The sequence below is a fragment of the Homalodisca vitripennis genome, chromosome 5, assembly GCF_021130785.1.
Source record: "Homalodisca vitripennis isolate AUS2020 chromosome 5, UT_GWSS_2.1, whole genome shotgun sequence".
In the NCBI taxonomy this organism is placed as follows: domain Eukaryota; kingdom Metazoa; phylum Arthropoda; class Insecta; order Hemiptera; family Cicadellidae; genus Homalodisca; species Homalodisca vitripennis.
Genome location: NC_060211.1, coordinates 104,193,136 through 104,220,288, shown reverse-complemented (window position 1 = coordinate 104,220,288; position 27,153 = coordinate 104,193,136). Strand labels below are relative to the sequence as shown.

General features: G+C 35.3%; 1 protein-coding gene across 1 annotated transcript in view; it reads right to left on the bottom strand.

Moving 5' to 3' along the window:
* Window positions 1-27,153, bottom strand: part of LOC124362625 (carboxylesterase 4A) — a 57,759-nt gene that overhangs the window by 17,104 nt on the left and 13,502 nt on the right. Inside the window, exons 2-5 of the mRNA XM_046817286.1 lie at window positions 9,142-9,231; window positions 5,927-6,261; window positions 2,881-3,028; window positions 2,589-2,774 (exon numbers count right to left, since the gene is read on the bottom strand). Of these exons, the coding sequence (XP_046673242.1) occupies window positions 2,589-2,774; window positions 2,881-3,028; window positions 5,927-6,022 (430 nt within the window). The 5' untranslated portion in view covers window positions 6,023-6,261; window positions 9,142-9,231. The remainder of the gene's footprint in view (window positions 1-2,588; window positions 2,775-2,880; window positions 3,029-5,926; window positions 6,262-9,141; window positions 9,232-27,153) is intronic.

Genomic DNA, 27,153 nt, shown 5'->3' with positions numbered 1-27,153 from the left:
CCACCCCCAATAATAGTTTATATCGATGGTATATTCCACTAGATTATTGCCAGTGATCTTTGCTTGATGTGGTTCTGTTTTTAAAGTTTCATGTGTTTTATGTCCTAGTGTATATAATTAAAAAATACTATATAGAGCATTTAAAAAAGTAAAATCTCAAGTGTAATCAATGAAGTATGAGCAAAATTTAAGCATAATAAAAAGAAGTATAACCGTGATAATAAAGGGCGATTCAAAAAGAGCGCCGGTTTTTTATTTATCAAATTAAGAGATTTATTTTAATGAAAATCTGAAATCAAATACATAAATATGTTCATCTAACCTTACGATTTTATGTATGAAAAATAATGTCATGCATGTGTCCTCCTCTGCTACGTTGGCACGCAAAAACTTTGTCCATGAAATTAGCCGTGACTGCACGACAAGTTTCCACTTCAATTTGGCCGACAACCCGTCGAATTTCCTCTTTCAACTCATTGATGGTTCGGGGTTTATTGGCATAAACTAATGGACTTTAGATAACCCCAAAGATGAAAGTCACAAGGTGTTAAGTCACACGACCTTGGTGGCCATTGATGGTCGGGATTACGAGAAATGTCGCGATCCTGAAAGCGGTCACGGAGCAAAACATTGTTTCATGGACAGCGTGGCAGGTGGCACCATACTGCTGAAACCACAACTGGTCAATGTCTATGTCTATGGTATCCAAGTGAGGCCACAAAAACTCCCTAATCATTGTACAGTATCGGTCTCCATTCTCTGTCACAGCTTGCCCTTCCTGATCTTCAAAAAAATAAGGGCCGATGACGCAGCCCGACCAAAAGCCGCACCAAACTGTCACTCGTGGATACATTTCCCTTTCGTTAATCATGCGAGGGCTTTCTGGACCCAAGATACGGCAGTTTTGTTTATTAATAAATCCATTCAATTGGAAGTGTGCTTCATCACTGAAGATGATATTCATTGTGAAGTTTTCTTCCTCCTGCGAATTTCTCAATACCCAATCAACAAACTGTTGTCTCTTCTGGTGATCTGCCTCTTTCAATTGTTGCGTCAGCTGAATTTTATAGGGGTGATGTTTGAGATCGTACCGAAGAATTCTCCGTACAGAAGAACATCTTAATCCCAATTGTTGAGAACGGCGACATATTGATTTCGCTGGGCTAACAGCCACACTGTGACGAACCACCTCAATGTTCTGTTCAGTTCGGGCACAACGACAACGTCGAGAACTTTTGAGGTCGACTGTTGAACACGTTTCTTGAAACTTTTTCATGAGTCTGCGAACTATTGATTCATTCGGTGCTTCATTACGTCCTAGAGTACCGCGAAGTCGCCTAACAGTAGCCGCATAACTCCCTCCACTCTGATAAAACGTTTTCACTAGTAACACTCGTTGCGCACAAGTAAACTTCTCCATGGTTAGACACAGAATGCACTAATGAGAAAAATATCAGCTGCGTCAACAATCGGAATCTAGTCAGAAATAGAATCAAGGTCAAACATTATTGCCAACCGATAAAATAAAATGTACTAGTCTTTTCAAAACTGGCGCTCTTTTTGAATCACCCTATATTTTGACAACTAATATAAATGTCTTCAAAGTATACTTAATTTCAGCAATTAAATAATAATACATTCACAATCAAATTGTACTTGGCGTAAGATGTAAGAGATATTGATAGTTATTGTTTGGAATTTAACTATGATTAGTAAATTTGAAAATTGATTGAGGTTCATTCCTTAGATTTCTAAAATCAAGTCTTAGACTTCCTATCCAAGAAAATTTATTATTTAAATAGCTTATGGTTTTTGTGAAAATAAATTCTTAAAATATTTATACAAATTTTCATTTAGGTTTAGTTATATGATAATGCTGTTATGATAGAAATCGTACAACTCTAAGAGAGTTTTCTATTTTTAACCTGAAGAGGCTGTACTGCGTTTTGTTACATGTCTTTAGGTTTAAATTTAACATCATCCAAATATTTGTAACTATAGACACTGAATTCCAAAGTTATATTTTTGTTTCTATATGTAAATAATTACTACAGGAAAGGAAATAAACTGTTATGAGGTATAAGACATTCAGGAGGCATCTTAGCATAGTAGTGTTTGAGAAGGATACAATATGGAGGAACACTCTCCATATTCTGAGTCAATGCTATGGTATTGGGAGTGTTATCCCCAGTCTGAAGATCTTAAAGGGCTGAATGGAGGGAGTCTGTCTTTGTATTATAGAGGAATCAATGAGGAAACATAAAAAAATAAGCTTTTAATCTAAGAAAACTGTAACTTATAATTATACTAATAACAATAAAAATAAACACCTACACTGTTATCAGAATATTTACAAATATATATTGAAAACATTTTCTGAAGTTGGACCATCTTAAAGCTAAATATTCAAACAGACCTTTAAAACATTCTGTAGAAAAGGCCTGTAGAAATAGAGCTATGAGCCACAACACAATGCTACCTTACTACTAAAAAGAAGTTTAAAGTTTGGATTAAAATAAGTATTATGCCTTTATACTATCAGAATTAGATTTGAACAAACTACTGCTAAGTGAACCTGGGAGTCTCACTTGCAGTTCGAGGAGAGATCATATGGTACATGACACTGGTTGCACCAGCCGAGTGTCCCATCAAAGTGACACTGCGGGGGTCTCCACCGAATGCTGCGATATTCTCGTGGATCCAGACTAGGGCCAAGTACTGGTCTAATAGGCCCAAGTTTCCTCTAGCTTCTAGGTCTTCTAGGCAGAAAAACCCTAAAATAATGGTAAGAAAAACATTTTAAAATGTGAAGTCCAGTTTTTGTTCTACACGTTGTTTGTTAATAAAGTAAATCAGTGGTCATTTGATGGCCAAACTTACCAAAAACATTCAGCCGATAAGCGACAGAGACAATGACAAGACCCTCGGCTGCTAAGTCCTGAGCGGGAAATCTGGATGGGGCTCCTGCCACAAATCCTTCCCCTTCAAAAAACACGAGCACTGGAGCATTCCGATAGTTCATGGCTAGCTAGTGTTCAAATAGGACATATCAGCTACTATTAATGACTTACAATTAGTAAATTAATCTTAAAACAAAATATTTTGCTAAAATTTGTGTCTGTTGTTTTTAGATATTGATTCTTTATCTAAATAATAATTTTTAGTATTTGCAGTTACCAATTATGATTCTAAATCTAATTATATATAGAATTAGATTAGCTTATGTGATTATAACACGGGTTATGAACAAAATAACACTAGAATAATTTCTAAAAATCTCAATAATTTTCTTTTTTTGATTTCAATTAAATTAGTGATGTTTTCTCTATTACAAGTACACATTAAATGAGTTTATGAATCAACTAACTGATTAAAAAAAAAATATCTTAAGATATACAAAAACTTTACCAATATGATTTTTAATATATATGTATATATATATATATATATATATATATATATATATATATATATATATAATTTCAATAAACATTGAATCACAAAAAGTACTTGCTCCGCCGGGAGTCGAACCCGGATCTCTCACTTGCCGGGTGAATGTGCTACCATTACACTACAGAGCGCTTACTTTTTCCGATTCAATTATTTTGTATTTAGCCGTATCTGTCACATATGCGTTTAAATAAGCAAACTAACATATGATCGGAAGACCAAACACCTGTCAAACGACTTTTATTTACGTTAAATTGTATAAATGGCAATAGCCTTATTTAATTTCAATAAACATTGAATCACAAAAAGTACTTGCTCCGCCGGGAGTCGAACCCGGATCTCTCATATAATATATATATATATATATTAATCACCTTATATATCACATATATAAAACATTATTTTTAGATTTTTTCCAATAATACCATATATGAAAAGCCATGAAAAACTAACCAAATGTCATGTATTATACGTTGCTCAAGAGTGAAGTAAAACTTCATATTATAGTAATATTTCCAAAAGTGCAATTTACTTACTTAAAGGTTCAAAGGGTTTGGGATAAAAAGTTATTGTAAAATAACTATTCATCAAATTTTTTCAATCATTTGATTAATTATAGTTTGTTAATTAAAATACACATACTGAATTCAGTTTTGTATTTAACAAAACAAACAAAAGAATTAACTAAACAAAAATATTACTATCTATATACTACTAAATATTATTATCTAAATATACCTATCTATTTCCCATAACATTTCATGTTTGGACTAAGTTTTGTTAGTATGCACTGTGTTTTAGATATATTATAGTGTTAATATGTATGTATGAGACCATAAATTCTAAATAAATTTATGTAGAAGTTTCTGAGATATAAAAACAAATTGGCATTCTAATATAGGCACTAAAAATATCAATACCACCCACCTATCGGGCTATTGCCCTGTCTATCTGTTAAAAAACTCTAGAACAGATACTTTTGTCTGGTACTTTTAAATGACTGGTCTCGTTGATGGCAATTTTTAAATATATTTATGTTTATATTATACCAAGAAAAATATTCACTAGAATGGTTCCTGTTGCTTGCAATTATAAAATAGACTTTAAAGAACAGCACTAGTAAAATAGTATGCCCCATTAACTTTTTTCACATCGGTTCTTAATTATATAGCAAATTTACGAAAGATTTGAGGTTTTACCGAACGGAGTGTATTATAAAACTTATACAACCGGCTTATAGCTGGAAATACTGAACCCATTTGAAAAATATCCATCTGCCATCCAAGTCACAATTAAAGGGTTAAAATCGACTGAAAAGAAAAGCCAGAGAAATTATGTTTTATAAGTAACTAGCTGTTTCCCGTGGCTTCGCACGCTTTTCGTAAGCTTTGCCCGTGTATGTGCACTTCTGGTTCAAGTGAATTATATTTCCAACGACGATGTAGAGTTTTTATTGTTGCCACGATCAAGAAAATCTGTCAAAAGTGTATGTTTATAGCCTTTGTCTACGTACATGTACTTTATTATAAAGTGGTCTAACACTGAAGCTTTAAGTTCAACCAGAAATGTATATTTGAAGACAAATATACATCAAAGCTTAACGCCTTCAAATAGTTTTTCGCTATTTAATATACGTAACTATCTCGTAATCGCAGTTTATAGTGTGCAGGCGCTTTAAAAACTTTTAACATATGCAGTACCGTCTGGTGGCGAGATACATCAATAGGCATAGTATATAAACCTTCTCCGTCGAAAAATACATATACATACACATTTTCATAATGATCGGTCAAATAGTTTACGATTCTATAAAGGACAAACACACAAACATTCATTCAAACATATATATGATGTATATTTGTTTGATGTATATTTATTTATATATATATATATATATATATATATATATATATATATATATATATATATATATATATATATATATATATATATAGATGTAAGCATTTAAAGAGTCGTCCACAGTTTGAACTGAAATTTGTTTTAGCAAATTTCATTGTGCGATCCTGACCTTGCATGTTGGATGGGCTGGTATACTGAATGACTATAATGAAAATTATTGAAGCATTGGTGGCGGAGAGGGCGGTGGCATGATCACATCTGAATGAATAAAAGATTGATGCAAATCTGTTTGGAAGGTCAGCAGTGACAACTATGAATATTTCATTCTGACTGTGATCAAATGAAATTAAAGCTAGAATTATTTTGAGATATTTTCAATAGTAATGCTTCAATAGGTAAGAGTGCACAAGAATATAATAACAATCCAGATGAAAGAACACAACCTAAACACCTTTATTTCAAAGAACATTAATTATTAATTATATATTAATTAAGAAAACTACCTACCAGAAGGAAAGCGAAAAGTAGTGGAATTGTAGAACTTTTGACGAGCTCCTGGTGAATGTGCTATTTTAATTATATTGAAATAAAACAATTCAGCATGCAGATAGCTTACATCAGTGGTCCAAATGTTGAGGTAGAGACAATCCTCATCCTGTCGAGTGAGTGTTCCCATATCGGGTACTAGTTGGTTCAAGGGTTGAGGACACATGGACTGGAAGCTGCCTGCGAACAGTGACCTCTCCCACCCTGGGTGTCTCTCTGGAGGCTGTACAACACCTGCAGGTAAGCTGCTGATCTCATCACATTATATTCCACAGTTAATTAACACTCATCCTGTCGAGTGAGTGTTCCCATATCGGGTACTAGTTGGTTCAAGGGTTGAGGACACATGGACTGGAAGCTGCCTGCGAACAGTGACCTCTCCCATCCTGGGTGTCTCTCTGGAGGCTGTACAACACCTGCAGGTAAGCTGCTGCTCTCATCACATTATATTCCACAGTTTAATAATACTCATCCTGTCGGGTGAGGGTACCCCATATTTGTTGCCTAATCTACTGTAGTAGATCAAGTAATACCTTTCAATCAAAAAGCATACAACAAATTATCAGTTAGTATTTTATTATTGTTGTATTAATATCACATTTACGGAATTATAAAATTACATTTTTTTATAACTATGTTCCATTTTTACGTACAATTCGTCAAAATCCCTTTCTTCTGTCAAACTATCTTGTTTGGGTAGGTCAGAAAGACCTTTATAATTTGTCACTCACTGATAGGAACAGTGGCTGGTGGCCAATATTGAAACTAGTTAGGAAATTCACTAGACTATTTCTTCATAACGTTTCAAATGTAATAATACCACATTTTGTTTCAAGTACATTACTTTGACTGTATTTTTAACAATTTATATACTAATAATTAGTTTAACCTGTAAATCCCAGATTAAAAAAAAGAGTACCAAACTCAGTTGTAAATACTGTACAAACTACTGCTTCATATAGCTACAGTGGGTTGTTAGGGGTTGAAATATATATTGATGATAAAACAGGCATCAATGCATTCTGAATCATTCCAAGCAATAAGAATTAAATCAGTGTTGGACAAACTACGTGAAGAGTTTACACCTTATTGCGTCATAACTATAAATAGCAAAAATTATTACCGCAGTAATTCACACGTTGCTGCTTGGGAATTACAGGATGTACATATATATTTAGGATATGCGTTCGAGAAGCACTGCGGACTAGGTTCTCCCTGAACTTTGCCCCTTCATTAGCGACTAGCGTATTACTGTACGGGCACACAGGGCTTGGCGCAGCTTGTCTTCTGGTATCAAGAACAAGTTCAAGGCGGGGTGTATGAACACATAGAAAGCTGTGCACACGTCACGTTTTGGAATAGTTGAGTTTGATTTTTCGGAGTGTCTACACGTGTTTTTGCCATGGATGTTTTATTAACAAGGTGTTCTCAAGATTCCCTCAAGTATATACGATCTTGCTTTTGTAAATGATAAAAAAGTTTATTTTAAACTTAGTCAAAGGTATGAGTAGAAAGTTTGTTGTCCTAAAAACACATTAACTCAAATTAAATCTTTATTAGCCATGGACCAAACAGCATTGGAAAATAGTCAAACTTGTAAAATATATAAAAATGTACAGCTATGGAAGGTCACAAAACAATTCATCTAAAGTAATTCTTACTGTACAGCTTTAGTTAGTGAGTGTGTGTAACAAGATTTTATACTACTAGGCAATTTAAATTTGACCTAAAGTATAAAACTTAATTTTTAAACAATGGAAGATTGTGTTTAGGAATGCTATATCTAGTTTTATTTCTAGTATTGTAGAGGTAAGTTGTTTTTTTAAAAAGGCCAGGACTCTTGAAAATAAAAACTGAGACTGTAATATATAAAAGGAAGGAAATGTTAATATATTCTCCCTTGAAAATATCTCTATACAGCTTCATCTATAGCTAAGGCAACAAACGATGCTCATGGCACGCTTTTGCAAAGTGAATATTCTGTTAACACATGGTTCTGATTCGGTTCCACAAACAAAAGTCTATAGGAAAGAACAGATTTGATGTAACAAAAATAAATAGACAGCCTTCAGTGTAGTTTTATGAAACATTTTGATATTTGACATAGAGAAAACGGTTCGCGGTTTAGCTTTTGGCTAACAGCACCAATCTGTTGATCCAAATTGCGGGTTGCACTCAAAGACCACGTCTAAAATTTGAAATAATCACAGACCGTAATAGAGGAGTCTCCACCATTGAATGGGTATTGTGGCAAGAGTCTTAAGTTGAAATGCATTAATATTTCTTTTACGCAGGTTCAGTGACAGGCTATTACCTGAAAACTAAGTGGGTAGGTTTGCAACGGTGGAATTCAAACGGGTTGATACTTCACTTTGATTCTGAAGCCATAACAATACTAGTATCGCCTGCAAATTGAATAACCTGCTAATTTATTTGGAAATAGACATTTTTACAAAAAAATAAAAAGTAGAGGCCCTAGCACGAATCCCTGTGACACTCCAGACTGAACATTAAAAAAACTCTGAAGAAGCCAGAGTACCCTCTAGGGTAGTCAGCCGAACAGATTGTCTTCTTTCGGAAAGGTATGACCTAAACCACAAAACTGTTATACCTTGCCGTAAGACTCCACATGTTTTCATTTCGTTTAAAAACTGGGATTAAGTTATGGTATTTGCCATATTGTTGTTTTTCCTCGCGAAAGTCGCTCTCTTCGTCGCTTAAAATATTTATTGTTAAACAAATAGGAATGACCTAAACATAGCATAATGATCTATAGGACCCCTTGCTTAGTGCCATTTTAACTACTGGATAGCAACAGGATCGTGCCGCACCTCCAGTGCTCTGTGCGTGTACTGTGTGCAAGAATGACGGCATTACTCCGCGCTGCTTGCGGTGTCACGCGTACCGCGTCCTGCATGTTCTTATCCTTGGTTTCCCACAGGTGATTTACATATTTTTTGTGAAATTCACTCCTTTTGCATAAGTATAGCAATTTGAGATTCACTAATATGGTGTAAACCATGACGTAAATTGTTAAAGTTCATTTTCTAACACTATTATGATATATTATATACTGTTTTAAAAATTACTGTATTTAATTAAATGTAAGGATAAGTTGGTGCGAAATATATGTACATCACAATCAGCATCATAAATTATTAGTAATGCAACTATTGCTGAATGCCACACTCTCTCATAGTTTCTTAAGAAATGCATCGCTACAAATCATATTACAGCCCGCTATTAAATACTAATAGAAGATAAGAAAACAGAAAAGTTACTTACTGCAAATCTGAGTTCCCCAATGGGTGGTAAAGCATATGGCACTCCAAGATATGCGATAATCCCAGCTTTTGACTCAGTATAGAGTTTAATCTGTAACAAACCAATAAATACATGTGTGGTATGATTAAAATCCTTTACGAATTACAGACAAACAAGGCTTTTATGATATAATAGTTGGCATTCTCGCCTGGATAGTGAGAGATCCGGGTTTGAGTCTCGCCAGAGCAAGTACTCTTCTTCTTCCATCTTGATTAAAATTTATTTAAGTTGATTATACAAATGTTTATACATAAATATGTAGCCTAATTAAATTTTAATCATAACACTTGTTCCTTAGAACGTTAAAATGTTCGGTTTAAGTATATCCAAGCATAAGCTGTCTAGACTACTCTAGAGTAGTTGTGTTTATTAAAACGATTTTGATCCTTAGTCTCCACTTCCTTTGATTTACTAATTGGACCCAACAACGAACTTAATCTTGCCATTTACCTATAGAGTCGAGGCTATATAGATGTTAGTAAATACCATATGAATTGAGGATCTAATCGTGATGGTGCAGAGTTGAGACTGGTTCATTCATTCACATTCACTGCTGACGACGCCTTTAGGCGTCACGCCGGTCTTATGGTGTGTGCGGCTGACGCCTTTCGGCGTCAAAGACCGGTTATGGCGCGCGCTTATTTCCCGCCATATTCTGGTGCAGCCTGTCAGTCAGTGGTTACCAGTGATAGGTACTGTCAAATTGCATTTGGAAGTTATATTACATGGTGTTATCGATAGTTTTTTATTACATGTTATACATCGTATAAATACAAGCAAAACAAACCACACGCAATAATATCAAATGTAAATATGACAAATGTGGTATAAAAGACTATTATTTGTGAATTTTAATATTGGAAGACATTATACAGGTGTGTATTTTATTATAATAAACATTTGTACAATATGAAATCGTTATATTATGTCCTGTATCAAAAATACACCAAACGCCAATAGGCGTCATGAGCACACACTACAAGAATGTTGTGTTATGTGCTGACGACGCCCATGGACGTCATTATTATTTTTTATCAATTTTGACTAAAAATTATTATCAACATGCATATTTAATACTAATAAACGATTAAAAATACTAAATTTATTTTTTTATATCTATTTTCAGCACACGGTGTAGGTGTAGATGATATGGTCAGCAGTGAATGTGTTAAAAATCTGTCTAAATCACAGGCGGCGAATAATAATGATTACACAATTTATATGGAGGATAGCATATTTGTTAAAAACAGTTTTGTTTGTGAGAGATGAGTGATCGATCATTGTTCAGTGAAAGATCACCACAGTAAGAAAGGAAAACATAAATAGGTTATCACTAGAATAATTGTTCACAGCGCCATCCAACGGCTAGTACTATGATCACTATAGACTGAACCTAACTTGAGATGTATGTTGATTTGACCTAGGTACTACTAATCTGAATAAGATGTCCAAGTTTAAATTGCCATTAACTTAAATTCACGTTATAAATACTGGTTTATTCACGACATTTCAGTCTTTCTTCGTGTTTTTAATTAGAAATGTTAATATCCAAGAAAAAAGTTAAATCGGGAAAGGTGATCATATTGAAGCTATAGGCCTACATTTATACAGGGTTTTATATTTTGCAAACTAAAACCTGTATTTATAGGCGGCTATTAATAGTATGTATATATAATTTCAATAAACATTGAATCACAAAAAGTAATTCAATATATACATGTGTCAATAATATATATATATATATATATATATATATATATATATATATATATATATATATATAGGTGTACATAAATTAAGTGAATATGACTGTCAACAAACATTTCTTTCTAGTTCTAGAGAGGCAACATGAATTTAGCTTAGGTACCGCAAAGCATACTTGTACGTAATGCTTTAACTAGTTCCATATATAAGTGCAAAATTATAATTCCCATTCTATGATTGCAAGTTTGTAACATTGACATTTCAAGAGCCTCTCTTAGTTTACTGAGTTTATGAAGACAGATATGAGAAAACCGGAAATGTTATGCTTATGATTATAACGTTCTCCGATACCAAACCTCTTTAAAAATGACCTCACGTTTACAACAAAATTCTATCCTGATTTTTACAAATTCAGGAGTGTTTAAAATATTGAACTCACCCTTAAAAGACAAATTACTATCCAGACAGTCTAAACTAGTTTATAATAGACCTAAACATTTAAAGAACGTGCCTGTGAACAGGCCCATACTCAAACCGGATTTTTCGGATAATTTTACCGGGGGTCCCGCCTACCACTATTTGAAGGGACCTTGTCGACGGAGATGACGGGAGGTTCTTTAGATAGGTAACTTCGATAAGCCGGCAGTCCCCTCACGCCAGGAGCCCTTGATACCGAGAGCTCTTAGGGACCAGGTGTTTTCAAAGCTCTGGAACACTCAGTCGTGCAATTTCAGATTCTAAAAACTTTAGCACCTAAATTCCCATGTTGCGTGACGTTCTATAGACTAGAATCTTTCAAATGTCAGATTGGTATCAGCGATCTACAAAATAGGCCGTCTCCCACAGTTCTTTGTAGACGTCCCAAGATCTAGAAGTTTTAAGAGATATAGATCACAAAGATTGGGCTACAATCCTTGTAAGTAGTTTGGAAGCTATAGGGTAAAGTCTCCAATAAGTCCAATAGAACTAGATACACATATTTAAGCCCATAGCATTTATTAAAGGCTGAGATGAAAAAATATACTGTGTTACATAAGCAGTCTTAAATGCTCGATGCTCATCATATATACGAGGGTGGTCTGAAAAGTTTCTGACCTAACGTAAAGATGGCAGCACTAGAAAATTAAAATCTATTGAATTTTGTTGTCCTTCCGTTGACAGGTACGCACAAAAGTTTCAGCCATTTTTGAAGCATAGTTTTGATGTAAAAGTCGTTTAAGTGATTTGATGTCCTGACGAGATCCTATTTCACCAAGACAACGCACCGTCTCATACCTAAGTGGACTTGTCTTGCCAAAAATCCAAAAATTACGGTTTGAACTGCTTGATCATCCGCCTCACTCAACAGATCTAGCCCCAAGCGACTTCTTTTGTTTCCTCATCTAAATACTGCGCTCGGAGAACAAACATTTTTATCAAAAAAAAGAGGCAATCACCGTCGTGAACAATTATTTTGCAGAGAAAAATTAGTACTATTTGGACGGGTTACAGAGATAGGTTTATCACTGGGAAAAGTGTGTAGAATTACAAGGAGACTTTGTTGAAAAATAAAAAATAATTTTCAGAAAATATGTCTTGTGTCGGAAAAAAAAGTTAAGTCGGAAACTTTTTCGACCATCTTCGTGCGTTTAACAATATCTGGGCGATCCTAATAACCAATCGAAACGGGTTTTTAGAGGTTATACTGTTCCAAGGGTGGTTTAGTGAACACTCTACAAGGTTTCAGGAGTCAGGTGGTTGGTGCCGCTGGTAACAGTGATTTGTTATGTAACTGCTGAAGATACTACTGGTGCTACTCCATAAAAGTTCGCACGTCAGTATTAGTGCACGTGGGACACAAGGCCTGTCGAGTGGCAGTGGAATGGTATGAAGTGCGTGGACATTGGAAACGTGTAAACAACATCCGGCCGGGCCGGGAGCGGAACCAGCGGAAGCAGACAGAGCCAGCACGGCGCGGCCGCCAGCTAATCGTCGGACTGAGGTCGCTATATGGATTGGATACGCCCCCCGATATATCTGTCTCTCTTCAATACTGTCAAACTGTGATGGTGTCGATACTGCCTGTGTGATGTAACAATGCGACGAAATAAACAATTGTTCTAAAAAGGTAAAATGATAATGGGCTGACTGTTTTGACATTTTAACACTAAAATCAAAACTGTTCTTCCTAGAACCAAAGGGAAAACTATACACACACCAAGTTTCAAGGATCTATGACCTTTCTACTAATAGTAATCGCACTAACAGGCTGTTCTTTGACCTTTAGATCCCAAAATCAATAGGCTTCTTTCTTGCACTAAGAAGAATCTGTATGCCTATTTTCAAGTCTCGAGGACCTTTCTATTAAGGGTTGTCGCACAGACGCATGGACAATCACACTATTTTAAGAAGGCGCTGTCGAGTCCGTAATAATTTATGCTACATTTAAAATGGCAGTTTTCCAAACCGTGGAGTGAGCCTTCGTATAGTAAGTAGGTGAGGTTCCGCAATAATTTAATTACAATAAAACACATTCAACGAGCACTCAACTAACGCAAATAAACGCATATTGATTATAGTGATAGAATGTTTACGTTTCGATCCCCAAAAATATAAATTTTTTGTGACAATAATCTTATGTTTTAAGCACATTTGTCTTTAAGATAATGAAATGATTTTGCTTTGTTTACATAATTCAGAAATGCTTGGATTTAGTTATAAAAAACGACTTCCATAGTTTTTATGTGTGTTTTTTGTTTCTTTTATTTGTTTTCAAATCGTATAATGTAACTGATGTCTCAGCCACCTGCAAATTGTAAGTTATTAACCATCATCTCTTTAAATAATTATATCTTGATGATATATTTGAAACAGAATTAGTAATCTTGTGGTTTGGTTATTTTCAGTTTTTGCTGGCACGGGTCCTTTCCAGTTTTGGTTCCACAGGCTCCGAAAGCCCTTTGAGAGATTTCTACGCTCTCTCCTGCATAAAGGCCGGACTAGTTTGTACGAGAACAATCAAAATAATACATAATAATAATAATATAATAATACATAAAAATAATAATATAATGCGAGTGTAAACCGTTTATATGTATAAGATATGCAATTGTAAATATATCGTAAGATTAACATTAAAATTTAGGAGGTCTACGGGATAGTGCCATAGGGGACGCTGCCTTAGCACCCCTTGGAATAAGCACCTCTTCGGCTCTGTCGTCATGCCTGGGGGATGCTTATTCAGTGCACGGACACGGTCAAGGCGCTGAATTAGCAGCCCTCAGTTTCAACATTTCCCAGTTATTCCATACATTTAAAACTAACGCATTACTGTTCCAATAGAGCAACAAAAGTGTTTAACACCAATATTAAATAGGATATAATCGTTTTTAGATTATTTTCCATCGTTAATGTTACAAAAATAAAACACTGCTTTTCGAGAATTGGAGTGTTCCTCAGTAATACACTTTAAACACAGAACTAATGTTACGTCCACATACTAAGACAAAGCGGTTGAAGTTTATATGGAATAAACAACTTTTTACTCTATTCCTGGCGTTATATGTATTTAAATTATATATATATATATATATATATATATATATGTGTGTGTGTGTGTGTGTGTGTGTGTGTGTGTGTGTGTGTGTGTGTGTGTGTGTGTGTGTGTGTGTGTGTGTGTGTGTGTGTGTGTGTGTGTGTGTGTGTGTGTGTGTGTGTGTGTGTGTGTTTTTTACATTTTTTTATAATTTAATAATGATACTTTATAGTTTGTGAAATACCCAAATGTATTATATTTCTTTGTTTCACCGTTTGATAATGGTTAATTTACTCGTATCTTTTTATAAGAGTATTTAAAATATTAATACTTATTTGTAAAGATTTTTAAAGTGTAAATATTAGAACTAATTGGCACGATAATGCTGCATGTATGTTTTCTATATCGGGAAACAAAAAATCAAAAATATAAAATTAGTTAGATGTGTGTTAAGTAATTGTTCTGATAGCTTGCAAACAAATTTTTAAAACTGTGTTTATTTACGTATTCAAAGGAACATGTAGGATGTGAGCTATTTTTGACTCGCAAGGTCCAGCCCGTAAGGTGCCTGCCATATTGCTTAAAAGTTCCTATTGATTATATTTTCTAAACACCTTACTAAGCATATAAATAAATTCTTTATTGCTGACAATATTTTATACAGTACATTAGATTCCAAAGGCCAATTAAACTAACATGTGTTATTTTAGATTACATGCGGTAATGTAACGGGATACGGTAACGTAACAGCCTTACGTGTTAATGGAATTGCTGTCGTGGAAATAAGAATTGATGGCAATTAGTTTGGAGTTGTTTCTTTGAACATTAAAATCACGAAATGTGTGAAATAGCAACTCCGCTGCTATTTCTCTGTTAATACGTGCAGTACGAATTACTCTTATATTAAAAACAGTTTCCACAAAAAGTAATAATGTGCCATAGCAGGCACTTTTCTATGTTACCTGTGCTAACCGGCAAACTTACTTTAATGAAGAGATCCGCAAATGATATAACTAGTGGCATTAGAGAAAAAGTTCTATGTCATCATTAGGGCGTTATTCGAGTAATTTATTATTGTGGAATAACACAAATAATATGCTTGGCTTACGTATTGTTTGTAGTTGTATAAAAACGTACAACTTAAATCAGTGCAGCTTACTCGACTTGGCTAATAAATAATTATCTGAGATTTTATTTAGGTAAATAGAAATTAAATGTTGTTCGTTGGTAAGAACGGCTGGTGCGATGTGGCTCTTTTTATTTTAAAATGCCCGCAATAGTCTAAATTCATCTTTTTATGGAGAAAAAAATGGGATATATGAATAGATCTCAGAGTTTCCTATGATACGGTAAATTCCAAGCATTTCAAAAGAAAGTAATGTTCAGCAAACAGCAAGGATAATGTATAGTAGTACTGATTTGTATTATATATGGCACCTTCTAGTGTATTATGGATATTGTTTAAACGTTACTGTACAATTCAATTTAATGAACAAAATTGTGAATATATGCACGTAAGGTACCCGGTACCCATAATTGGGATTCCTGGACATTGTAAAAAGGAGTATTTACAATAGCTGAAAAAATAAAAAAGTGTGACAAGGCACTAACATGATCCAACGAGCCATTTCCTCCGTCATTACAATGTCTGGAATAAGAGAGCACAGCGAGCTCGTGATCATTTCAAATAGAATCGAGGGGGTGCTAAATCAGGACATGAACACGGTCCAGGCGCTGAATAAGGATCCCCCCCCCTATTCTAAGGGGGGTGCTTATTCCGGGTATGGACACGGCTACTCCGCGGATTTAGCATCTCCTTTCGTGGCGTCAAATTGACCTCACGAGCGAGAGGGTGCTATGTCCAGCGGGTGCTAAATCAGACGAATCTACAAAATCCACGAAAGGCACATCTAGAGTGTAAGAGCTTTCGATTAATACTAATATTTAATATAACTAATAGTAAATAGTACTATTAGTATAATAACTATTAGTAAATATTTACTGGTATATAAAATTATTCAAATCTACGAACAACAATCGATAAAATCTTTAGATCTGTTTACTGATAGCTCAATGTGGATACATATTATTTGAAATATGGAGTATATCTATTGTTTAAACTAACTAGTACATCAATATTGTTTAAACTTCCCATATTTTATATTTTACAACCCTACATATAATAGCTATGAAATATAAAATTTAATACTTTTATCACTCGTGTTTACAAGCTACATTATTTTTTTAATGATTACATTAAATGGCTAGAACAATAAAAATACACTCTTTTATTTATTTTCTGCTTTTAATAAACAAGGTACAAAAAGTCTGTCTGATTAGCAGAGCTCTTTTATTATTTTGTAAGGCATTTACCAACGAGTCAATTAATTATGAACTGTATTAAATGGCCACCAATATGAAATAGTAACTTTTTTAATAATCGATTATGAAAGACGCCATTTTTAAACGAAGATTTTTATTCCTGAATAATATCACGATATAATAAGATGAATATCACAGCAGACATAAAATATTGTATAAGTAAAATCATTCTTTTTTGTTATTAGTTTAATTAATAAGTGATCAATTAAATAAATTATTAATTAATTAATAAAGCGATGCAACGGAGTATCGAAGGATCAAACACAACGTAACAAAAGTCTTACCGACTAATCGAACAAAGTAGCCTCATTATATGTGTTACCACGTATTGATGTATTAAAATGTCAAATACCTGTACTCAGTTTGTTTATAAGTTAATTTTATCAGCAATTTTCTTCATAAAACCAATGTAAAAATGTTCGTTAATGCTCAGCCAAATCTTATGGAGTGATATGCGACATCACCGTACTAGATGTTGCATATAGAAATGACACACTGTGAAAATTTCATGTCTAGAGGTAAATTTGCTCTCGAGACATCTTGTGTATAGACAGACAGACAGAAATGACAATTTCCAAGCCCTTCGAGAGATTTTTGTTTACTTTCAGAAGGCTACTTATAATATATGTCCAACAAATGCGGTATTATTGTCGTGTGCTCATTGAGTTGCGGGTGAGAGTGCTGGTTCATTAGATATTTAAAATTAGTAATAAGAGTTTGGCTATATTTTAAGTGTAAAAATACTATAGTAGGGAATTACGAATGTAACGAGTACTTCTCTCGGTCATTCATTCGGTTTTAAGTAACAGATTATTAAAGTGGCTCCCTGTTGGGCGTTTCCAAGTTACTGACGGTTTCTTTGTGAGATTTTACATTTAAAACAACTGCCATTTGGAACTAGTTAATATATTCAGTCTTTAACAAGGCAGCAGTACGCCGCACCACATGTCGCGTACAGGCTTCGCTGAGGTTGCATGTAAGTATCGTTTGCAGTTCATTGCAGTTCATTAAATAATTGATATATCCTGAGGATAGCCAGACTACTAATTGTGCCAGGCTACTGAGTGATAGGCTTCACTGACGCTCAGCCAAATCTTATTGATGGGCATGGACCATCATCGAGCTGGATGTTGCATATAGAAATGATGCACCGTACAAATCTTTTAAAACCATAAGTGAATTAGCTCATCGCGCAGAAATATATGGAAAATAATAAAAATTATGGTTGCCTGTAAAGTCGGTTTTACGGGCGAAGATTTTACGTGACAACGTCTTTTTCTCGGTAGAATATTTATTGATATGAATATTATTAAATTGCACAATAGGAACAAGGAATTGAATGAAAATAAAGAATTGCACAAATTTTAACTATAGAAATATATTTTGTTTACTAAAACATTGTACATAATTTGAAATTAATTAAAATTTGTTATTGTAAATGGTAAAGTTGAATAAAACATTTACTAAAATTGGAATTTGAAATTCTTGCTAAACACAGTTAAATTCTAACTCCGCGCGTGGTGATTGGTCGGTTTAGTTCGTTTGTTTGGTCGCACTGTTATGACAGGTTAGAGGTTATAATTTGTTATTTTAAATGTTTGACTAGCAATACGCGCTGTTTCTTCTCAATCGACTGAATTACGATTGATTGCAGAGTGATTTAAACTAATAATTTACTTAACACTATCAACATTTGTCAATAGTATGACATAACCTATAAACTCAGTTTCTCAACTTTTGTGTCAATCTAACAATTAATCAATCAATCATAGTTTACGATAATGAAATATCAGTGTACAATTATTTACCTTTATTGTTGTAGTTGTTGTAAATGACGAATCTAAGCACTCCACATTTTCACGAATAAACATAGTTATCTGCTTTATCCCGTGCGGCGGACCCACAGTTATCTGCTTTATCCCGTGCGGATCCCGTGCGGCGGACCCACTGGACGGGCATCGTAACGTTACCGGGCGTTACACTTTTTCATGAGTGACTCCGAGCCGCAACCTAATTTAAGACGTTGTCACGTCAAAATTGTAAGCCCCTTGAGTGATAGGTTTTGCTAACGCTCAGCGAATACTACCGCGCTAACATTACATTTTGTCTCCTAAATTAGGTTCTTGTAAGATTAATTTAAATGTTTAATTATGATGCTGCACTCCACGCACTTGCAGCTCCCGACTGTCAGAGACTATCATCATACGTTCACTGATTTCGCAAAGTTCATTTACAAAATTGGTACGATTATTTCTAAAATCGACACAAAACCTGATTTGTTCTTCGTGAGTCGGTTATTCCATGTATGAATGTTAGGAAACAACTAGTTACTAAAAATACAAAAGAGACAAATAGACTTAGGCCTATAATTCTAGTCAGATGAAACGAGAGGACATGTTATAGAAGTTTTTTTGTATATTTGAATGGTCACCACCCTTTTATAAGGTATATAACACCCTAAGAATTGAATGAGCCCGCACAGTACTCAGTTTTTTAGTCGATATAACCAATCTAACAGAAACCTCTGCATACCAGCTAATGCTGGAAGGAAGTGCATATGTTAAACCGTATCTATAAGTCTAACACATTAGATTTTTAAACAGTTAAAATTGAGATTAACCTTAAAATAATTAACACCTCTCCATATTTTGTATTTTCACATACATGATAGAATGACTCATTTGGGATTTACACAATTACAACTTGAATAGGAGTGTATGAACGTTGATGTGTTAAAACATCGTGCATGTTGAAACTTAGATATTTATGGGCATTTATTACAAAGTTAACGACATGCATATACAGTGTTGCCAGAAAGTTTAGGGACACCCCACATAAAGTGATATACTACTTGTGTCCCTATAATAACAGCAGATTGGCTAACTCTATATATTTCCCCATTAACGCAGTGAAAACGAAGTATTTTGGTGTGACTTTCATTACTTTATGTATAAAGTCTTTCAAAATATGAACTTTTTTGTGATTTAAAAAAGTTTGGAGGAAACACGTGTTTTTTGATACATTAAAATTTATAACTTCTAAAATAAATGGCCAATCATCTTAATAATTGGTACGTTGTTTTAACATCAGATATGGAGTAAATAAATGCTATTGTGGCAACTAGAAAAAAATCACTCACAGTTTGGTGATCGCTCAAAGTTCCTTTATTATGTGGGGTGTCCCTAAACTTTCTGGCAACACTGTATAAACACACACACACACACACACACACACACACACACACACACACACACACACACACACACACACACACACACACACACACACACACACACACACACACACACACACACACATTTTCTTGTTTTATTTATTTAATTATTTATTGGCATGTTGATATATATTTATTTATTTAGCATATTTATTTATTTAGCATATTTATTTATTTAGCCTGTTAATATTTACTTATTTATTGATTTAATCTGTTAATATTTACTTATTTATTTATTTAGCCTGTTAATGTTTACTTATTTATTTATTTAATCTGTTTTATATATATATATATATATATATATATATATATATATATATATATATATATATATATATATATATATTGCATTGTTGTTTGATATTTATATTTATAATATTTCTGTTACGTTTATTCATTTTGTGTTGTTGGCGTTATGTATGATATTTAAAATTTTGAAAAATTTAAAGGACATATGTTGTATGGTCCTGCACTGCAGAAATATTAACAAATAATGCATGTTTAGTTATGTATTTACTTATATTGCATGTTTATAGACCTTTAAATTAATTTAAATTGGATAAATATATTTAAGATGAGTAATTACATGGTATAATTTGATATGTACAGCAAGTGGTGTGAAAATGGACTGAAATAGACTGCATTCATCAACTCCACTCCCGCACGCGCTGACTGAAGCGCACTGGGAGTAAAATTGTATTTTTTGTAATATTGTTAAATTTTGTTGAATAAAGGAATTTTGAACTTGAACACACACACACACACACACACACACACACACACACACACACACACACACACACACACACACACACACACACACACACACACACACACACACACACAACTTATATGAATGTATATATATATATATATATATATATATATATATATATAATGCATATAATATATATTCCAAGTCTTCACTGTAGTTTGCACAAGTATATGTATCAAGTTATTCATCAATACTTATACTATTTATGTATGTTAATTAAACTGTGGTGTGCAATGTAGGCTATTTGATGAATATTGTTTCGGGGTTATAAAACAGTATGCAAGACGCAAATATTCGACAATATTTATTTGTAACGCTTAGGTTAATAGGTATACGTAAATAAAAATTCGATTACACGTTATTTAACTTTGAACCGACGACGAACGTAACGATCCATTCAATAACAGAAAATGTGTTTTAAACTCATAATACATGTAAACGATATACATTCCCATGATATAGAAAAGTATACGTTCGTACATAGTATGAAAGCTAAAGTTGTAACTCGCCGATTGCCGCTACATACGTAGTATTACGTTTTACATAGGCAATATAGCCTTGTAATGGACCTTTGAGCAGCGACTCCATCATTAAACTGCTTTATTAGTTAGTCAAAGGGCCTTTGTTGGACGGACTATGGGCGGACGATACTGGAAACAATTACGAGGTTCATGCAACACCGGATTAAAACCAACCTGACGTCGCATCACATAGCCATCGTTTACCTCCAACTTGCACACAGTCAACATGACGTTGCATCACATAGCCATCGTTTACATCCAACTTGCACACAGTCAACATGATGGTTGCATAACATAGCCATCGTTTACCTCCAACTTTCACCCCATCAACCTGACGTCGCATCACATAGACATCGTTTACATCCAACTTTCATACAATCAACCTGACGTCGCATCACATACCCATCGTTTACCTCCAACTTTCACACAGTCAGTATGACGTTGCATCACATAGCCATAGTTTACATCCAACATTCACACAACCGACCTGACGTTGCATCACAAAGCCATCGTTTACATCCAACATTCACACAATCGACCTGACGTTGCATCACATAGCCATAGTTTACATCCCACTTTCACACAATCAACATGACGTCGCATCACATAGCCATCGTTTACATCCAACTTTCACACAATCAACCTGACTTTGCATCACATATCATCACATGCATCATTTACCTCTAACGTTCACACAACCACCTGAAGTCGCGACTCATCGCGATCGCTTACCTAAAATTTGCATACAAACAACTTCACGTCGTGTCTCATTGCCATAGTTCAACTACAACTTTCATACAACCAACCTCGCGTCACGTGTCATCGCTATAGCTTACCACCGACTTTCATACAAATAACCTCGCTTCACGTGTTAAAGCCACAGCTTACGTACGACTGTCATACAACTAAACTCGCGCCACGTGTCGTCGTCATAGCTTACCACCGACTTTCATACAACTAACCTTGCTTCACGTATCATCGCTATAAATTACATACCACTGTCATACAACTAACCTCACGTGACGTGTCGTCGTCATAGCTTACCACCGACTTTCATACAACTAACCTTGCTTCACGTATCATCGCTATAAATTACATACGACAGTCATACAACTAACCTCACGTCACGTGTCATCGCCATAAATTACATACGACAGTCATACAACTAACCTCGCATCACGTGTCGTCGTCATAGCTTACCATACGACTGTCATACAACTAACCTCGCGTCACGTGTCGTCGTCATAGCTTCCATACGACTGTCATACAACTAACCTCGCGTCACGTGTCATCGCCATAAATTACATACGACTGTCATACAACTAACCTCGCGTCACGTGTCGTCGTCATAGCTAACCACCGACTTTCATACAACTAACCTCGCGTCACGTGTCGTTGTCATAGCTTACCACCGGATTTCATATAACCAACCTCGCTTCACGTGTCATCGCCATAGCTTACCACCGACTTTCATACAACTAACCTCGCGTCACGTATCGTCGTCATAGCTTACCACCGACTTTCATACAACCAACCTCGCTTCACGTGTCATCGCCATAAATTACATACGACTGTCATACAACTAACCTCGCGTCACGTGTCGTCGTCATAGCTTACCACCGACTTTCATACAACTAACCTCGCGTCACGTGTCGTTGTCATAGCTTACCACCGACTTTCATATAACTAACCTCGCTTCACGTGTCGTCGCCATAGCTTACCACCGACTTTCATACAACTAACCTCGCGTCACGTATCGTCGTCATAGCTCACATACGACTTTCATACAACCAACCTCGCTTCACGTGTCATCGCCATAAATTACATACCACTGTCATACAACTAACCTCGCGTCACGTGTCATCGCCATAAATTACATACGACTGTCATACAACTAACCTCGCGTCACGTATCGTCGTCATAGCTTACCACCGACTTTCATACAACCAACCTCGCTTCACGTGTCGTCGACATAGCTTACCACCGACTTACATATAACTAACCTCGCTTCACATGTTAAAGCCATAGCTTACATACGACTGTCATACAACTAACCTCGTGTCACGTGTCGTCGTCATAGCTTACATACGACTGTCATACAACTAACCTCGCGTCACGTGTCGTCGTCATAGCTTACCACCGACTTTCATACAACTAACCTCGCGTCACGTGTCGTTGTCATAGCTTACCACCGACTTTCATATAACTAACCTCGCTTCACATGTTAAAGCCACAGCTTACATACGACTGTCATACAACTAACCTCGTGTCACGTGTCGTCGTCATAGCTTACATACGACTGTCATACAACTAACCTCGCTTCACGTGTCGTCGTCATAGCTTACCACCGACTTTCATACAACTAACCTCGTGTCACGTGTCGTCGTCATAGCTTACCACCGACTTACATATAACTAACCTCGCTTCACATGTTAAAGCCACAGCTTACATACGACTGTCATACAACTAACCTCGTGTCACGTGTCGTCGTCATAGCTTACATACGACTGTCATACAACTAACCTCGCTTCACGTGTCGTCGTCATAGCTTACCACCGACTTTCATACAACTAACCTCGTGTCACGTGTCGTCGTCATAGCTTACCACCGACTTTCATACAACTAACCTCGTGTCACGTGTCGTCGTCATAGCTTACCACCGACTTACATATAACTAACCTCGCTTCACATGTTAAAGCCATAGCTTACATACGACTGTCATACAACTAACCTCGTGTCACGTGTCGTCGTCATAGCTCACATACGACTGTCATACAACTAACCTCGTGTCACGTGTCGTCGTCATAGCTTACATACGACTGTCATACAACTAACCTCGCTTCACGTGTCGTCGTCATAGCTTACCACCGACTTACATATAACTAACCTCGTGTCACGTGTCGTCGTCATAGCTTACCACCGACTTACATATAAATAACCTCGCTTCACATGTTAAAGCCATAGCTTACATACGACTGTCATACAACTAACCTCGTGTCACGTGTCGTCGTCATAGCTTACATACGACTGTCATACAACTAACCTCGCTTCACGTGTCGTCGTCATAGCTTACCACCGACTTTCATACAACCAACCTCGCTTCACGTGTCATCGCCATAGCTTGCGTACGTCTTTCATACAACCAACATTGCGTCGCGTCTTATCGGCATTGTTAAACTACAACTTCTTACATCTAACCTGACGTTGCGTCGCATCGTCATCACGTACCTACCAGTTCACACAACCAATCAGAGGTAGCGTTACATCGCCATCGCTTACGAACATCCTTCACGCAAACAACCTGGCGTCGCGTTAAATCGGCATTATTCCCTCCAACTTTTACATTTAACAACCACAGAAATATTGCTGATAGTAGTAATATTTTCTAACTGAGATTAAAAAAGTTGACGATAAAAGTTTTAGAATAATATTTGAAATATTTAAAATCAATCATCAATTATATTTGTAACTATCATCTACGTTTTTAAGTCTTCAGGAAGATTTGGTCTTACTGTGGAGAGCCGTATTAGTTAATAATTAATAATTTGTAAATATCATTTTTTTAATTTACTACTATCTAGGCTACTGCCATTGTCACTATCATTATACGGCAATGACTCAAAAGAATTGTGATTACGTAACGCTTCAATCAACTGGTCATTATCAGTGGCTAGAATAGGAATTCATATAACAAGAGGGTTATAGAGTTCGTCATTGACGTCTTATAAGGTCAATTGAGACATCGATTATTGTACTAGGAATTCATTGTTTAACTGTGGCATTAGAACTTGCATGTCATTATAATAACCAATAACAAACAGTTTAATTCCTTTAATGTGGTGAAGAGTATACCACTAAAGTGAAGTCAATTAATGTAACTAATATACTATTTAAAAACTTATAACTCATTGTTGAGAAGAACACAACTCGAATTACTCACCTTTCTCACAACTTTCCCGCCTATTTTGTAATAGATACTATTGCATAATTTTCGATTTAAATATGTATAATAAGATCGTTTAAATCTAATCATGTTCATTTTAATGCACGCATATAATATGTTAAAAGAGAACAAATCATATAAATAAAACTAGTCTTAGTTACCAAGAACCCATGGAAAACTTACCATCAGAAGTGGAGCAAAACTGTGTATAGTTCGTTTCAACTTGCTTCCTATTCTATTTTTTTTTTTACCAAACAAAGCGAATGTTAAATACGGAAGTAATTAAATTTAATCAGACTTGTGACCGGTCTCCACCGAACATCTGGCTGTGAGAACATTCTCGGTCCACATGCAGACAGACACATGCTACCCCGCCATCACACGTGTGTCTGGAACAAGGATTGGTTCCTCTACAAAACTGGCCGCGAAATGGAGTTTACTACGTTTTTTATTTACATATTTTTTGTAAGCCAAGGTCGACTCCTTTTTAAGCCGTATTCTGTCCGTCCACTGGCATGTGCGAGGATCTTATCAAACAGAATAAGGGGGGGAGTCGATGGTACTGATAAAAAGTGTTGCAGTCACAGGCAGGATTTAAACATGCGCTAGCTCTAACTCGGTTACAAAGTCCGGCGTCTTCAACCGCTCTACCATCCACACTAAGATCAGCTAAGTTTCAAAATCTGTATTGCGCATAAGACAAGTATGGTCGTTGTATGCGATCACATGCCACGGAATATTGCAGCTCCAGAGCACACAGATCTTGGTAAGCTTTTAGTGACAGAACGAAATCCATAGTCGTTCTAAAGACTGCCAGGGTACTCAGCGCTGGCACTACAGTAGAATGCCAATCACACTTTGAGTGTTTGCACTGTTTTACTAAAATTCATGTAAAACAGCAAATATAAACACAATTTACCAAACAACGTTTGTTTGAAAGCTTATTTTTCATCCTAACAGAGGGTAACATTATTATATGAAGTAATTTATGTTATTTTTTAATTACAATAATTTTAAAATATGTTTCAATCTTATAAAGTCAACTAAGTAGAATTATTTCCTTGAGGAATATAGTCTTATTTTATAGATACACTAAGACTGTACATACACAAAATATGTCAACCCATATTCAAAAACTGTACGGAATACAAAAAAAAAACTGTTAGAATCACCAGCGCATTCTCTTTTGTAGTCGATTTGTACCACTTACATACGAAGATAGCATCTCACGAAATGAAGATAGCTTTGTTCGTTTGTGGACTCTTATTTAGTGGGTGAATCAATGTTTTGAAGATAGCTAGACCGAGCTTCAAGATTTAAGTGGAGCTCGAGAGGAAGGAGTAAAGGAGTAAGAATCTCCAAAACTTACATACGTGCCCGCTTGTCCATAATGAAATATAAACAGGTAAAATAATAAGTACCCCACACCACGGCTTTGCTAAGGTTTAATGCAAAAAGTAAAGTCTGTAGGTCATTTCATTATATAGAACGACAGACAATCATACGGAAAAATACATTTTTGAATCTCCCGGCAAACAAAAGAGAAATTGAGTCCACCTACTGAGTGTAGGCTTCAACGACGCTCAGCCAAATTCCATGGTGGATATACACAATCTCAGTGAACTCATTTATAAATTCTCATCTCATAAACTCATTCTTGCCTATCTACAGTATACGAAACTTTAAATCTTTCTCTAAATATCTTGCCACATGATAAATTCATATTCTTGTTCATTAAATTGGTTTCAAATGTTTGTTGAAATGTAAAAGGCCACTCGCACCAAGTCACCATAACTGATGTTGAATGTAACGCAGTTAAGGTTGAAGAATTCATTCAATCCGAATGTTGAGTTCAGCCCCATTTCACCTTTCGCTGGGTGCAGCGTCTGAAATACGACGTTA